At 47.6% G+C, this 14,867-nt stretch overlaps 1 protein-coding gene across 13 annotated transcripts in view; it reads left to right on the plus strand.

Annotated features, from left to right (window-relative positions):
* The first annotated feature begins 366 nt into the window (after positions 1–366).
* Positions 367–14,867, plus strand: part of MYBPC1 (myosin binding protein C1) — a 1,087,780-nt gene continuing 1,073,279 nt past the window's right edge. For all 13 annotated transcript variants that reach the window (XM_069629883.1, XM_069629891.1, XM_069629879.1 and 10 more), the window contains exon 1: positions 367–472. In XM_069629883.1, the coding sequence (XP_069485984.1) occupies positions 448–472 (25 nt within the window). In that variant the 5' untranslated portion in view covers positions 367–447. The remainder of the gene's footprint in view (positions 473–14,867) is intronic.

The following is a 14,867-nucleotide window of genomic DNA, read 5'->3' on the forward strand; positions in this document are numbered from 1 at the left end:
ATGTCATCGAGGCATCGATGTTACTTCGCCCTTAGTTGAGGGGGTTCAGCTCCCGATCAGAGCGGAAGGTGCGGATGTGCGCGTTCTCGAGGAGACAGGCTCGGGGCAGAATAATGGCCCAGTGTCAAGGCGGCGTCCCTTTAAACTCGGCCCCGCCACCCCCAGCCGGGGGACCGCACTCCCCTTTGATTCCTCTTGTGGGCTAGATTTAGCCACTAGAGATGCTCTCATCGGGCGCATGGGATGCTGAGCGGATTCCTCCCTAAAGCCCTCCCTGGGCGCAGGGACAGATGTGATGGGGGCCGAGCACGCCCCCTGCACGGGAGGGGTGCCCGCCTTATATAAAGAGCCCGCACCCTTCAGCCCCGGTGCTGTCTCGCGGACCTGCATCTCCCCGCTGCCCTTGTCAAGGCCCCCCTCTCTCAGGGACTACAGAAGTCTCCAGCAATGCCGGAGCCCACCAAGAAAGCAGGTGAGTCCGGCAGGCACCCCGAGGCTGCCTGCTGCCTGCCTGCCTGCCACGCGGCCCTCTTATGTGTGTGCCTTGAAACCGCGCTGAGCTGCAGAGCATCCAGGAGCTTGGCGAATGCTGCTTGCTGCACTCTGCTTAGATGTCATAAGGATGGGCTGAATAGGCGGCGGGCTGAGCGGTTCTCTGTTGCCTGGTAGCCGGGCGCTTCAGTTGGATGGCGAGTTACTTTCTTAATGCACGTACATGGCACAAGTGGGCCTTGGCAAGTTTTCTGATTGTCATTCAATTGGTCTCGCTGGAGTTGTCATTCAATTGGTCTCGCTGGAGTTCTTGGCAGCATCGTGAGTGTTCCTTCATTGCTATACAAGCCGGAGTCCAATTCACTTCCCATTGTTTACAACACAAAATGGCTAATAAAGTGTGTGGATTGCAGTGGGTCAGATCATACCGCAGTGACAGTGGGATTACTGCAGGTAGTCAAATGCCACCAAGCATCACAATAATATGCAGCCCTTACAAAGTGCCACATATCACGGTGCTAATGTAATCACTGCAGGGGACATCTCTACATTTCACCAGGGCGTCACTGGGGCTCGGGGACGGGGTACAAAGCCCCTGGCAGTGGCACCAACTCCCTTTAGCGTCCTCACAATTAGGGTGTACACATGCACCCTAACAGCACTCAGACACGCTTTGATACAGGGTGCTTGCCCAATACCCGTGGCCCACTGTTTCCAGATAGAATTTCTGAGACGCAGCGGCAAACCAAGATTTGGGTGGGTGATTAGAGTTATACAAAATGGTTACAAACATTACATTTTACAGGGCAAATTTCAGGACAAATTGGGGGCAAGGCATACAATAAGTCACAATCAATTCTGTAGAGTAACACATGAAAAAAATGCCAAAAATGGCAGGTCACCCACTGCACTCAGGACCACTTTGTAACACATTTTCATGATGCTGTGCTCACAATATATGCCAGCATTGCCACTATAAAGCACCTGCATGATATGTATATGTGCACACAACGTATACCAGTATTGCTACTGTAACGTGTATTCATGGTGCCACGCCCACAATATATACCCTGTAAGCACATATTTGTAATGTTTGTGCCCACAATATATGCAGGCGTTGCCTTGTAAAAACACAGCACTTTGCTCATCCGCCTCCCACTCCCTGAGGGTCAGTCGCTTCTCCAAGTAACAAGTTGGTGGTAGATCTCTTTCTTCGGCTGGGGCCTCCCTCTGGAACAGCCTCCCTGCCTCTCTGAAACTTGAGGAGAACCATCTCCGGTTCCGGAAGCACCTCAAGACCTTCCTCTTTGCTTCTGCTTTCTCTCCTCCTCTCCTCTGCTGAACTCTTGGCTGAAACTGAAATTGCACTGGTTACCTGGCTACCCTCTGTTCTCGGGCCCAGGTCCCCTCCCCACCAGTTGCACACCTGCACTGCCCTCATGGCACTCCCCTGCACTCGGGGCTGTTTCTGTACCCCTACAGTCCCCTACCAGCACCTGACACCTGATGTCTGCACTTACCCCTGCACTTGCCACCACTTGGCTGCACTTCTTATTTATTGTATTAACTATTTATTTTATTTTTCTCTTATGTACTGCACTGCTGCCTCCCCTTTTGCCCTTGTACTTCTCCCCTTTCCCCCTCCCCAGCACTTGCGCGATCTCAATGTCACCAGGCCTAGTAGGATCGCTGTCTCTGTCTTCCCTCTGTTGCCCCTCCCTTGCCTCGTCGCGCCTTGAAACACTTGTGTATAGGTGCGTTATAAATGCCATATCATATCATCATATCAAGCACTTTATACCAGGTTTCTTCTGCTCTAAACATAGTGATGATATGTGCTAGCAATGCCATCATCATGTAATGGCCAGCTGAGTTCACACAGCAGCATATCTTCCGCAAACAAATGCATGCACTGAAGGACATTGGTGAGACATAGGTGCTGCTCTTCGCCAACCGAATGAATGCTGAATGGTGTAGCCGTGGTTTGCAGCTGCATCTGTGCCCGGCTTCATGGCGCTCCAGGGAACCTATTGATAGGGCCTAGAAGATGTTGGACTTAACACCTGGTTTCAGATATTACAACCCGTGCAACAGATGCTAACTTGCCCGATTTAATCAGGAACCACTTTGTCAATTCTGGAGTGTTAGTCACTGTCACATTGCACACTGGACATCGTAGGTGTGTGCCATCCGCTGTAGGTGCGTGTGTACCAGCACCCAAAGCATCAGGCTCTTGGGTGAAAAGCCAGTATTGGATACAAATGATACCAGAGAGCGCTCACCTACTGCACCCTTTTCCCCAATCGGTGCCTGCCATTATACCACTCACCACATTTCTGTCGTGCCAAGAAACTCTGTTTGTTTAGATATTTACTCGGGGCATAGGGGGATATATAGTTAAGAGGGCTTATCCATTTCTACTTTCATCACCACCTCCAATAGACAGTGATCACTCCCAAATGCCTCCTTAATTGTGAATTAAGGGATATTGGATATTGAGTACTCCTAATTCTGCTTCTAGGCCTTGATCCAGAATACAAGTTTTTGGAATCTCTGCATTAATATCACCCCCAACGACCATATGAATACCATTGTATTTTATTGCTATTTCTGTTAAGAATTCATTTATCATTTCAATAGTCATCAGAAAATCACACCAAGGATTCCAATATATGTTCAGGACTAGAATATGTAGTGGTTGGTGTCCTATTTTTATCTCAATCACCACTGCCAGGACATTCGTAATTCGGAAACCCCAAGGGATATTGAGTACTCCTAAATCCGCTTCTAGGCCTTGATCCAGAATACAAGTTTTTGGAATCTCGGCATTAAGATCACCTCCAACGATCATATGAATACCATTATATTTTATTGATATTTCTGTTAAGAATTCATTTATCTTTTCAATGGTCATCAGAAAATCATACCAAGGATTCCAATATATGTTCAGGACTAGAATATGTAGTGGCCGTTGTCCTATTTTTATCTCAATCACCACTGCCAGAACATCCCTAATTGGGAAATGGCCTCTACAATTTTCCAACCCTCTTCGGTCCTCACTGCTATCAGGAGACCACCTGATGGGCGGCCTCTCTCTCCCCTTACTGCCAGCTGTAAACGGCAGTCGAAATCATCAAGATAATGTTCTTTTATCATCCAGGTTTCCTGAATACAAAGAATGTTATATTTTTTAAAATATGAACGCTGACTGCTAGAGCAGGATAAATAAGATATGCCTGGCGAATTCCATGAAATCAAAACAATATCCTTAACTTGACTCCCCCTGTTAAAGATTTTTTGGGAAAGATTTTAGCTGAGAGATGGAGTCTCTTAATGATAGAGCTAACCATCTCCAGCTATGTTCTTCTTTGTTGTTAAGTGTTTGCATCTGATCCCTACTAATACCTCTCTGTTTATAAGTTTCTCTCCTGACCTCTTGAATTTTATCTGCCTGATTAATTATTAGTGCACCCGGGCTGAATATAAGGATTTCATATCCTAGACGGTTAAATTGAGAAATTTCCAACAAGACTGCTTCATACATTTCTCGTGAGTGAAATACTAATCTCACGTGATCATAGCGCTCAGGATGTATGAAATCAATCAATTTTATGTCTGCCGAGGACAAAAGCCTGAGTGCCAGTATTTCTTTTAGTAATGACAAAAGGAGGTCCCCCATAATCAAATAGGTAATATAGCATAATACTCGGGTTATCTGGAGAGGTGGGTGTTCGCCATCAAACTTATTTTTGGTCGCTTTGAAATATTGAAATGGGAGGTTGGTATGCTAAGGCCTCTGAGATTACTTTCTCGTGTGTTCTCCCATTCATCATTTTCCCTGTGGATGGTCTGTCCCGTGGTGTTGCTTTGGGGTACCTTTGTATCTTGTGGCTCAAGATTTACTATGTCTTGTGGTGTCTCTACCCCTACCTATATCGGGAGGTTTCTTCTCTGTCGTTTCAGTATTTATTAACCCCTCTTGCCCTAGTGTCAAGACATTGTTTTTAGGCCGGAATGGATTTCCCAGATTTCCTTCACCCCCCTCTCCCCTTCAACCGTCGCATAAGGCGGATCCAACTTAGGTGAGAGGGGGCTAGCACTGTGTGTAGCGTGTTGTACCATCAATCCTCTTATGCACTTTGGCCTTATTACAGCCACCGCTTAGAAGGAATTGGTTGAAGGTATAGAAATAGGCTGCAAAGGAGCGCTAAAAAGCATCACGGTCTCATGGCCCCACCCATGGGCATCGCTGCTGGCCGTCCTTAGCCACTTGCGTTGAATAGCACCTAATTTGAGGGCTTACAAAGGTTCTGCTCGACCTCATAGGTGGGGAGTGGGAGGGGAGGCAGAACCTGCAAACGGACCACGCGGGTCATGGTCCAGAAGTGGCATGAATGGGTGCAGCTTCACTGAAGACCTAGTTGGGCATATTGCCCTGGGGCACTGCAAAGTACAATCAGCTATGGGTATCCTAACTAAATGCATCAGCCTTGCCCATGGGAACATGGGAAGGGCTTGGGTGGGGAGGGGATTAAGACCACATAGTTGGTTTATGTTCTTGGTATGTTTGTTGTCGGATAGCCAAGCCAGTCCATGTTGGGCTGTGGAGGGGTGTTGAGAGGGAGGGAGGGTGACTGTGTATAATGTGATGTACATATCTGCTTCCAGTCCAGTGCAAGAGTAACACTAACATCTATTGTTGCAGAAACCGTAGCCACATCTTCCTGTGAAGGCAGCCATTCTAAAGTAAGCAACACCCACCATTCCTTCGCGCCTTGAAACACTTGAAACCCTTGTGTATAGGCGCGTTACAAATGCCATATCATTTAACATTACATCTTTCTGGGCTGTGCCAATCATGTGCCACAGGTCTTTTCACTATACATGCAATGTGCTGAATTCAGGAAAGCAGGAGCCGATGAAAACCGAAAAAGGGGCCAAAAGTAGTCAGAATTTCACTCAATATTTCCCCCCAAAAATCCAAAACAAACGTGCAAAGTTCTGGATTTTAGACAACTTTGCATGTACAACAACACCAAAAAAGAATTTTCAAGAGTTGTGAACCATATCTCTTTGCCCTTGCGGGGGCCCCTTAAACATAGGGGTTATTTGCACATGCCAAAATAATCTGGTACTGGCTGGCACCCTCTGCTGGCAGCGCCCTCGGAGGCGGTTTAAAATGTCCTTTTTGGCTACTCTGCAAGGTTTTAGCTGTCTTTGATTGACAGTCTGGATTTGAGCACATCGGTCTCATTAACAGTCTTGTTGTCAGGACGTCCTTAGGTCTGAATACGATTCAACTTTATCCACAAAATGACGTTGTCGAGTACCCATTGCTTTGGCAGAAATTCGGCATGCCCGCGCTTTTTAGATACGCATTTTGAAATTCTCGGTGGAGACGGTAATTGTTTACGCTTCAGAGGCTGTTTTTCCTCAAGTTTCCATGTGCAAATATTTTCTGATGCCTGGTCGGCTCCTATGGCACGAGGACACAATGCCCGACCACTCAGGCCCCAAAAATAGTCATGCCAAGCACATGTATTAATATCTGGGCTGACCCGGCCTAGCACTGCCTGAGCCAACGTCTCATTTGTAGCATAGCTGGTAGGCATGTCCTCTCCAAGTGACCGGTCATGGATTCTAGGAGCCCTAATTAATACCGAGATGTCTCCGGAGTGCTAAGCCAGCGCCATGACAGGATATTTTTGGTCATTAATTATTATCACATCATGCAGGGGGCGGAGTGGAAGGACGATCAGTAGCCGCCACAGTCGCAAATTCTGATTAACATCTCATGGCTCCTCGAGACACTGCTCAGATGACCAAAGCATTGACATCATTCACAGGCACGCCACTACAATATGCATTGATTCGATTTTTCAAGCCACTAAATTCTTTTCAGCTATCCAAGACTCACATGTACACTTATCTGTCCAAAAGGACCTGAATTTCCCCCATATTTTCCGTGCTGTCAGGCGACTCCCAGGAGTTGAGTCTTGACTGCTCATCTCCCACTGGCATATAAGTAGCCCTGCCACAACACCCAGCGGCTTTTGGGCAGAGTGTTTTAAGACGTTTTACACCCCCACCTACATTACGGTGGGGTTCCCGTACCCAACTTATGTTTCAGAGAATATTGTCTTGTAGATGAAAAACAGTCGATTCCCTCTAAGAACAGAGAGATTTTATAATCAAGCCTCAGCTGCAAGAGTAACTGATGAACCCATATGCATGCATACTGTAGGCCGAACCCCGACCCTCACCCGAAATGATTTGTCTCACAACATTTTGTCAAGTTTTGGCAATAAAAGGCCGTAGGATTTTATTGTACAGATATGGTTATGCAGATACACAAATAATCACATATCATAATAATATCATACTTTTGGGCCCCGGGTCCTGAGGTTACCCCCTCTGGCCCGTGCCCACCTTCTCTTGTCCCACGACTCGTTGTGGACACCGTACAGTGCCCTGTACTTCTTTTCTTTTGTTCTTCTCCTTATTTGTAGGGTGGGAGGGTTTTGTGGTAAAGAAGCAAAGTGTGGAAGAGGCTGAGGGAACAGCGAACCTCCTGTCAGTTTGGGACCCTGTTCAGGGTCCACAAACCGATTGTGTTTTCTTAGAGCATTCTGCTCTTATTTATAAGACCCAGGGAAGCCCTGGGTCTTTGATGTGTATAGTAGTGGGGGCTGTGCGCCAGCCCCCGGCCGGATAGCCGACATGTCTGGCCCCTGAGGAGGGGGCAGGTCTTTGAACCTGGGCCCTCCGTGCCTGTTGGTTTTCCGTAGGTGCTTAGCACTTTGTTGTTTGGAGGAAAGGCGAGGAGCATGTTCGCACCTCACCCTTCCTCGGCATTGTGTGACAGCGACTGTGCTTGTGGTAGAGAGGAGCAGGCGTGGGGGCAGGAGCTGCCCCTCTCCTAGCCTGCCGAATGGTAACATCATTTACTTTGCCTCGACTTGGGCGGCCCTGCGTCATTGCCCATAACCGATGAACCCATATGCATGCATACTATAGGCCGAACCCCTACCCTCACCCGAAATGATTTGTCTCACAACATTTTGTCAAGTGTTGGCAATAAAAGGCCGTAGGATTTTATTGTACAGACATGGTTATGTAGATACACAAATAATCACATATCATAATAATATCATACTTTTGGGCACCGGGTCCCGAGGTTACCCCCTCTGGCCCGTGCCGCCACACACGGGCAGGTTACCGGCTGGCCATGTTCCCCCGAAAGTATCTCCTAATAACAGCCTCTATATGCGAGAGTTGCAGTGATTTCTCGAAAGAAATGTTCCATGCCTTGGATTGATAGGTGGGAGCTGTCTTTTTGAAAAAGATCCGGGTCACCCAGGGTAATGGCCGGGTGTTTTATGAAACCCAGCCCTCTCGCTGTACAGAATTTCTCTAATCCCCTGTTGAGTTTTCTTCTAGCAATGTCTACGTCTTTGTAACAGTGGGCCCCCAGCCATTTCTTTGTGGGAAGAATGGCCGAAAAATATATTTCCGTTTCCCCCCAGTTGTGGGAAATACCCACCAATGAGGAGCAGATTTCCTCAAATAGGTTTCTCCTTCCTGAGTTCATCAGATTATTACCCCCTAAATACATTATGAGAAATTCGGGCGGGTCTCTGTATGCGACCAGCTCTGCTAATGTTTCGTGGATGTCGTTCCACCGTAGGCCCCTGTAGCCCCACCATGAAGCGATGGTGTTTCTAAAAGGCGGACCCTCTTTGGTTTCTTCCGCCCATCGGCCTGTTCTTAAAACGAATGAGTGGCTGACAATCCATGCTGAGTTGAGCAAGGACTTCCCGGCGCCTGTAGATTCTGCAGGGGGGGAGGGAAAGGAAGAGAAAAAGGTGGGGATGGCTATATTAGATGTGGTCTGCTGTATCTTTTGTAGCAATCTGACTTCCATTCCCCTATGTTTTTTAGTTGTAATGGAGCCAGGCCTCCTTGCCATGCTGAGGTGGATGCACCTATTCTGAAGGAATGGGTGCCAAAGTCCTTGGGGTCCCACCCTGCGGTGCTGATTGCTTTCATCAGTACCCCTTTAAATTGGAAGCGTCTTAGTGCCGAGGCATCCCTGTGGATCAGGAACCTCCCCCCAACCTTGGGCCTTTGTGCGTAATAGAGGTTGGTGATGCATACTGGGCAGTTTGTTGCATCGTCCATTCAACAAATGTAAATGGTTCTTTTGGCCCCAGTTTTTGACTGTTGGATTTCTATGTTGACACTGTCTTGTCTGACCCTGACCTCCATAACACCTAAAACGTTTGTGGCCTTGGTGCTGGAGGCGATAAGCTTTCACACCCGAAAATCCCTGAAATAGGCCAGAAAAAATGCTGTTTTGAATAATATGATCTCATAAGGGTGCCAGCATATGCTTTCTAACTGGTCTGTTATTTTTACCAGTTTGTTGAAATCAAGGGGGCGGCGGGTGTCTACCTGGGGCCCTTCTGCTCTGGCCCATCCTTTCATGGCGTAGGAAATGTGGGCGTTCTGGGTGGGGTCTGAGTCACCCCGTAATTTTGAGAAATATGAGATTGCCACTAGGTGTCTTTTAGCCCAGTCTCTTTTAAAGCCCTGCTTGTGCGCCCATTTTAAGAATGTTTCTATGTCTTTAATCGTTATTAACTCGACATGGTTTAAACCTGTGTCTCTAAATACTGTTTGCAAACACTTACTGTACTGAGCTTCCGTAGTGCTTGCCAGAGCTTTCTCTGCCATCTCTATTAAGAAACCTGTGCCAGGGTTCTTATTTTCTATTGGCAGAGGGTTGTTGGCACCCGTCTTAAAGGTGCCTGTGGACATCCCGACCTAGGCTCTCTGGCGCTGGCGTTGATGTCGGTATTTTGTTGGCACCCGTTTTTAAGGTGCCTGTTTTTTTAGCACCCCAGCCATTGCTCTTTGGCGCCGGCGTTGATGCCAACATTTTTGAGACCCCATTTTTGAGGTACCTGCTTTTTGTTGAGCACCTCGGCCATTGCTCTTTGGCGCCGGCGTTGATGCCCACTTTTTTGAGGCCCCCATTTTTGAGGTACCTGCCTTTTGTTGAGCACCCCGGCCATTGCTCTTTGGCGCTGGCGTTGATGCCCTTATTTTGTTGGCACCCGTTTTTGAGGTGCCTGAGTCTTGATGGGCAACCCGGCCATTGCTCTTTGGCGCCGGCGTTGATGCCGTTATTTTGTTGGCACCTGTTTTTGAGGTGCTTGGTTCTTTTTGAGCACCCCGGCCATTGCTCTTTGGCGCTGGCGTTGATGCCGTTATTTTGGAGTTCCCATTATTGCCCAGCATTCTGCTGGTATTGGCATCATCTGTTCCTGGGCGTATGGCGCTAGCTCCCGGAATCTTGGCCACTGAAAGCGAGATAAAGCATCTGCAATGTTATTATCCGTCCCCAGCTATGTTTTTTGCTTTAACCACAATGTTTTCTTGTAGTGTGACCGCTGTAATGGCTCGTAGGACTTTGAGCACTAAAGGGCCTTTAGTGGATCTTCTGTTAATGGAGCCTACCACGGCCATGTTGTCGCACCAGACCCAGAGTTCCGAGATCGCTAGCTGCCTGCCCCAGATGTGTAAAGTAAGCCAGATGGGAAATATTTCTAGGAGGGTGATGTTTCTTGTCCACCCTGCAGATTGCCATGCTTTGGAACATTGTCCTGCCACCCATTCTGCTTCTAGTATAGCTCCAAAACCCCTGCTCCCGGCTGCATCGGCGAAAAGGACCCTTTTTGTCAAAGTGTTCAATGGCGTAGGCCAAAGTGTTGTCCCGTTAAAATCTTTAAGGAATTTTCCCCAAATTTCCAGATCTTGTTTCACCTCTGCGCCTAGTCAGATGTGTAGGTGGGGTTTGGTGTAAGATTTGATTTTTAGTTCCAGACTTCTGGAGAATACCCTCCCCTGAGGGATAATTCGGGCTGCGAAGTTGAGGCTTCCGGCTAGTGACTGGATTTCTTTCACTGTGCCTTTGTCTTTTGTTGTCAAGCTTTGTATTTTTTCCAGGAGTTTTGCTATTTTTGTTTCTGGAATTTTGCATAGGTCTTTCGCGGAGTCTATTTCAATGCCTAGAAAAATTATGTTGGTGGCTTGTTTGGTCGTTTTTTCAGCTGCCAGGCGGATGCCCCATTGCGCGGCAATTTATTCTAACGTCGCCAGGGCTCTGCTGCATTCTTCAGAGTTTGCTGGCCCCATTACCATGAAATCGTTGAGGTAGTGTACTACCCTGGACCCTGGTCTCTGTTTTTGAAAGGCCCATTGAAAAAAGGAACTGAATAGTTCAAATAGGGTGCAAGATTCTGCGCATCCCATGGGGAGGCACCTGTCTACATAAAATGTATTATTGAAAGTGAAAACTAGCCATTGCTGTGAGTCCGGGTGGACCGGCAGCAATCTGAAAGCGGATTCGATGTCCAGTTTGGCCATCAGGGCGTTTGTGCCGCATTCCTGTCTGAGTCTTACCGCTTCTTGAAAGTGTGTATATGATACCGCTGATTCCGTGTGCGGAATGCCGTTGTTTAGTCATCGGCCTTTGGGATAGGATAGATGATGATTTAGCCTCATTTTCCCAGGTTCTTTTTTAGGGACCAGACCTAGTGGTGATATGTAATCTTTGAGGGGCATGCGGTCCCAATGTCCCGCAATTCTGCCTAGTAGTAATTCCTTCTCAATTTTGCTTTCGACCATTTGTGGTTTGTCTCTGGCTGACTTCAGGTTGTTTGGGACCTTCAGGGACACGCTGCCCTTGAAGGGGATGACAAAACCCTGGGTGAAACTTTGCTGGATTGTTTCACTGGTTTCTCTGTCTAGGTAATTCGTGAGAGCCTCTCTAAAATTGTCTGGATTGATGGGTGAGCAGCCCGGGGTTAGGCAAAGGGTTGGCGAGCTGCATCTGATGTTATTCTTTTGTATTTTTGGCTGGTAGTTTGGTGCAGTTAATCGCTGCGTGGTCACCGGTGCAGTTTGTGCACATGTGTTTGCACCAGCATTCTTTTCCCCATGTGCACTGGTTTTTCCCAAAGTTTTTACAAGGGGTGTTGGCTTTCTGAGAATGGTTTTTGTTCTGCCTGTGGGTATTAGATTTAGTCCCCCATGGATGGTTCTTCCAAAAGGGCTGCTCCCCTTTTTTGTGGTTTTCATTGTAGGAGGGTCTGGGTCCCTGTGAGTTTTTGTTATTTTTGTGGGTTAACTGTGCGGTCTCTTCTTCTGAAGGAGGCTCTGCATTTAACATGTACAAGTCATTCCGTACCGCGTTCCATTCTATTGATGGCCTCTCCGACATGCTTCTCCTGAATCTAATGTTGTATGCTAGCCAGGTTTTCCCTTTTTGAGCAACTTTAACTTCCCTGATTTTGTCTACGTATGCCCATATTTTTCTGCCATCGTGGGGGAATTTTTCTTCATAGATAGTTGCCAAAGTGGCAAAAGCCTGTAGCCAGTTGTCCAATTCTGTTCTACCTGGGCGTTTCTGGCTATGGCTTTCTCTTCTATCTTTTTGGGATCCCTAAAAGCATCTTTCCCTTTGCGTTGGGCTTTTATCAGCGAAAAAGGCTCGATGAACTCTTTCGCCCATATGGCTTCTTTGATTGTTTGGTCAATGTTCCATGCTAAACACCTTTTGTATCTGTTTAATATTTCTGCTTGAAAAGATTGAAGTTTTTGATCTAATTGGGAACTACTAATCATTACCGTGTCCGGTGGGTTGTTGTTGCTTGCTCCTGCCAGTCCTGGGGTATTTGTATTGGGGACTGACCATGCTTTTAAAGCACTCGTTGTGTCAGGAGCTGTTGTTGGCGTAGTTACAACTGTGACGGCTGATGTTGGTGTTGTTGGCACCTGTGCTATTGGTGTTGCTGGCAATGGTAGTGCTGTAGCTGTAGTTGGTGGGGGGGTGGTAACTGTGATGTCTGGTACTAGTGGTAAGATGGGGTCTGCCTGCCTGGACTCGGCTGTGGGAGGTGTTTGTTTGCCCCTAATTTCTAGCAATAATTGCTGCATCTCACTCATGTTCTCGTACAATTTAGACAGTTTTTTGTTACCTTTCCCCATCCCATCTGCAGACTTCCTTTTCTTTGCCGGTGTCGACTCGTCCTCATGCCTGGTTGGTATGGTGACCCCTTCTTTTGGTAAGCCATACATATTTTCTCAGACCCAGGGCCAGCCGTAGTGCTCTGCTGCTTCCATGGCTGCAAGCAAGTGGGGTGATTTCAGTTTCTGTGCTGGTGCTGGAGGTTCCCATGATTTTCGCTTGGGGCCCATGTCTTTTAGGTCTGCAAAGCTGAAAAAGACACGGATGTCTGCGTCTGTGCGCTTTGTTTGTTTTTCCTCCGTGCTCGTTCGTGCCGGCCTTGGATCCTGCTTCTACCGCGTTCTCCCCAGAGTGTCCTGTTTCAGCGCGGTTTCTCACTGCTCGCCTGTAGTTGAGAGTTTCTGAACAGGACAATGTTCAAAGGAGGGGAGAAAAGACGCTGTGTAAGCAGTGAACTTTTTAAAGATTGCTAAAGAAGCAAAGTGTGGAAGACGCTGAGTGAACAGCGAACCTCATGTCAGTTTGGGTCCCCGTTCAGGGTCCACAAACAGATTGTGTTTTCTTAGAGCATTCTGCTCTTATTTATAAGACCCAGGGAAGCCCTGGGTCTTTGATGTGTATAGTAGTGGGGGCTGTGCGCCAGCCCCCAGCCGGATAGCTGACATGTCTGGCCCCTGAGGAGGGAGCAGGTCTTTGAACCTGGGCTCTGCGTGCCTGTTGGTTTTCCATAGTTGTTTGGAGGAAGGGCGAGGCGCATGTTCACACCCCACCTTTCCTCGGCATTGTGTGACAGACAATGCATGTCTCTGCGCTTGTGGGGGAGAGGAGCAGGCGTGGGGGCGGGAGCTGCCCCTCTCCTAGCCTGCAGAATGGTAACATCATTTACTCTGCCTCGACTTGGGCAGCCCTGCGTCATTGCACAGAGTCTTCATTCCGAACGGATCCTGCTTCCTGGGTGGGCAGGATGCAAAAAGCCATCCCCTGCACACTCATAGGCACAATCCTTTTACCAGGCGTTCACTGCCCTGATCTCTAATGTATAATCATGAGGGCAATAGCTTTTCTTTTTTCTCCCCTCCCGTCTTCCTGACTTGCATTTTTGCAAGTGCACCAAGGGTGCCATTACTGGCATGGCTCTAGGTTTTGGTTTCGTTTTAGGTCCAGTGCCGGGAACCTTTTTTGATTCAGAAAGAATGGAAAAAGCATCCTCCTGTCACGCCCTCACCCAAACCCCCAAATAGTAAAGCATTTGCTGCAGTGGGCCTCACCACAGACCAGGTGATTGTGCCTCAGATGAACAGCAGCAAAACTGCCTGAAAGGTAATGTACCTGGCCATGGTTATGCAATATGTATAAATGTTAATCAGGGAAATCGTATTTCTCCGTCTTAGTTAAACCATTGAATGGCCACTTTTTAGGGTGCATCTTTTCTTTAGTTTAATGATCCTTTTCAGTTATTTATTTATTTATACACAGGAGGAACAATAGTCTTTTGAACACAAAAGACCGTACACTAGAGAAGAAATCAGATTTGACAGGAAGTAGTGAGTTTCTTACAATGGGGTGAGTTTGAGGGACATTCTGACCAGGTTGTGGAGGGAGTAAATAGAACAGTCCCTGTGGACAATGCATAAGTGGACATACATAGATTAAGTACAGCCAACATTGAACATGTTTAAGTGCAGGTAGGTGGTATGGCCAGCTGTGCTCGGGAGGTGACCATGATGGATGAAGTGCTAGAGTGGAGGCAGAGAAAGTGGAGACAAAGGCAGGTTAGAAGTGAGGGAAAATATTAGCTACCAGGGAGATGAGATGTAGGTTAAGAGGGTAACTCAGGGACAAGGAGGTTGGATTTTAGTTTGGTTTTGAACACATCTGTGTGGACTGTCTCTTGGATGTCCGAGGGAAGAGAATTCCATGCAAGTGGAACAGGAAGAGGAGAAGGAGAGGAAGCAAGAGGAAGCACAGGGTAGGCGAGGAGCTGCAAGGGTAGTCAAGGAGGCAGAGCAGGGATTACGAGAAGGCTTATAGAATTGGATAGAGGTGGATAGATACAGTGGTGCCTTACCGTGAATAGATTTGTGAACCAGGAGAAGACATTTAAATCTGGCCTTGTTTCGTATCATCAGCCATCCAGCCTGTTGACAGTTCGAGGAAGTAGGTGTCAAGTGAGGGAGTTCAAAGAGAGTCCTGATAGCAAAGTCAATGATCTTGTCGAGAGGACAGAAAGCATGGTTGGGGAGACCAAAGAGGATGCTGGCATAGTAGACCAGTTTAGAGATGACAAGTGGTTAAGAGATGCTTGGCGGTGTTGAAAGCAAGGGGGTGCCTGATTTCCCTA

Source organism: Ambystoma mexicanum, chromosome 12, assembly GCF_040938575.1.
Source record: "Ambystoma mexicanum isolate Mex_15411 chromosome 12, UKY_AmexF1_1, whole genome shotgun sequence".
NCBI lineage: Eukaryota > Metazoa > Chordata > Amphibia > Caudata > Ambystomatidae > Ambystoma > Ambystoma mexicanum.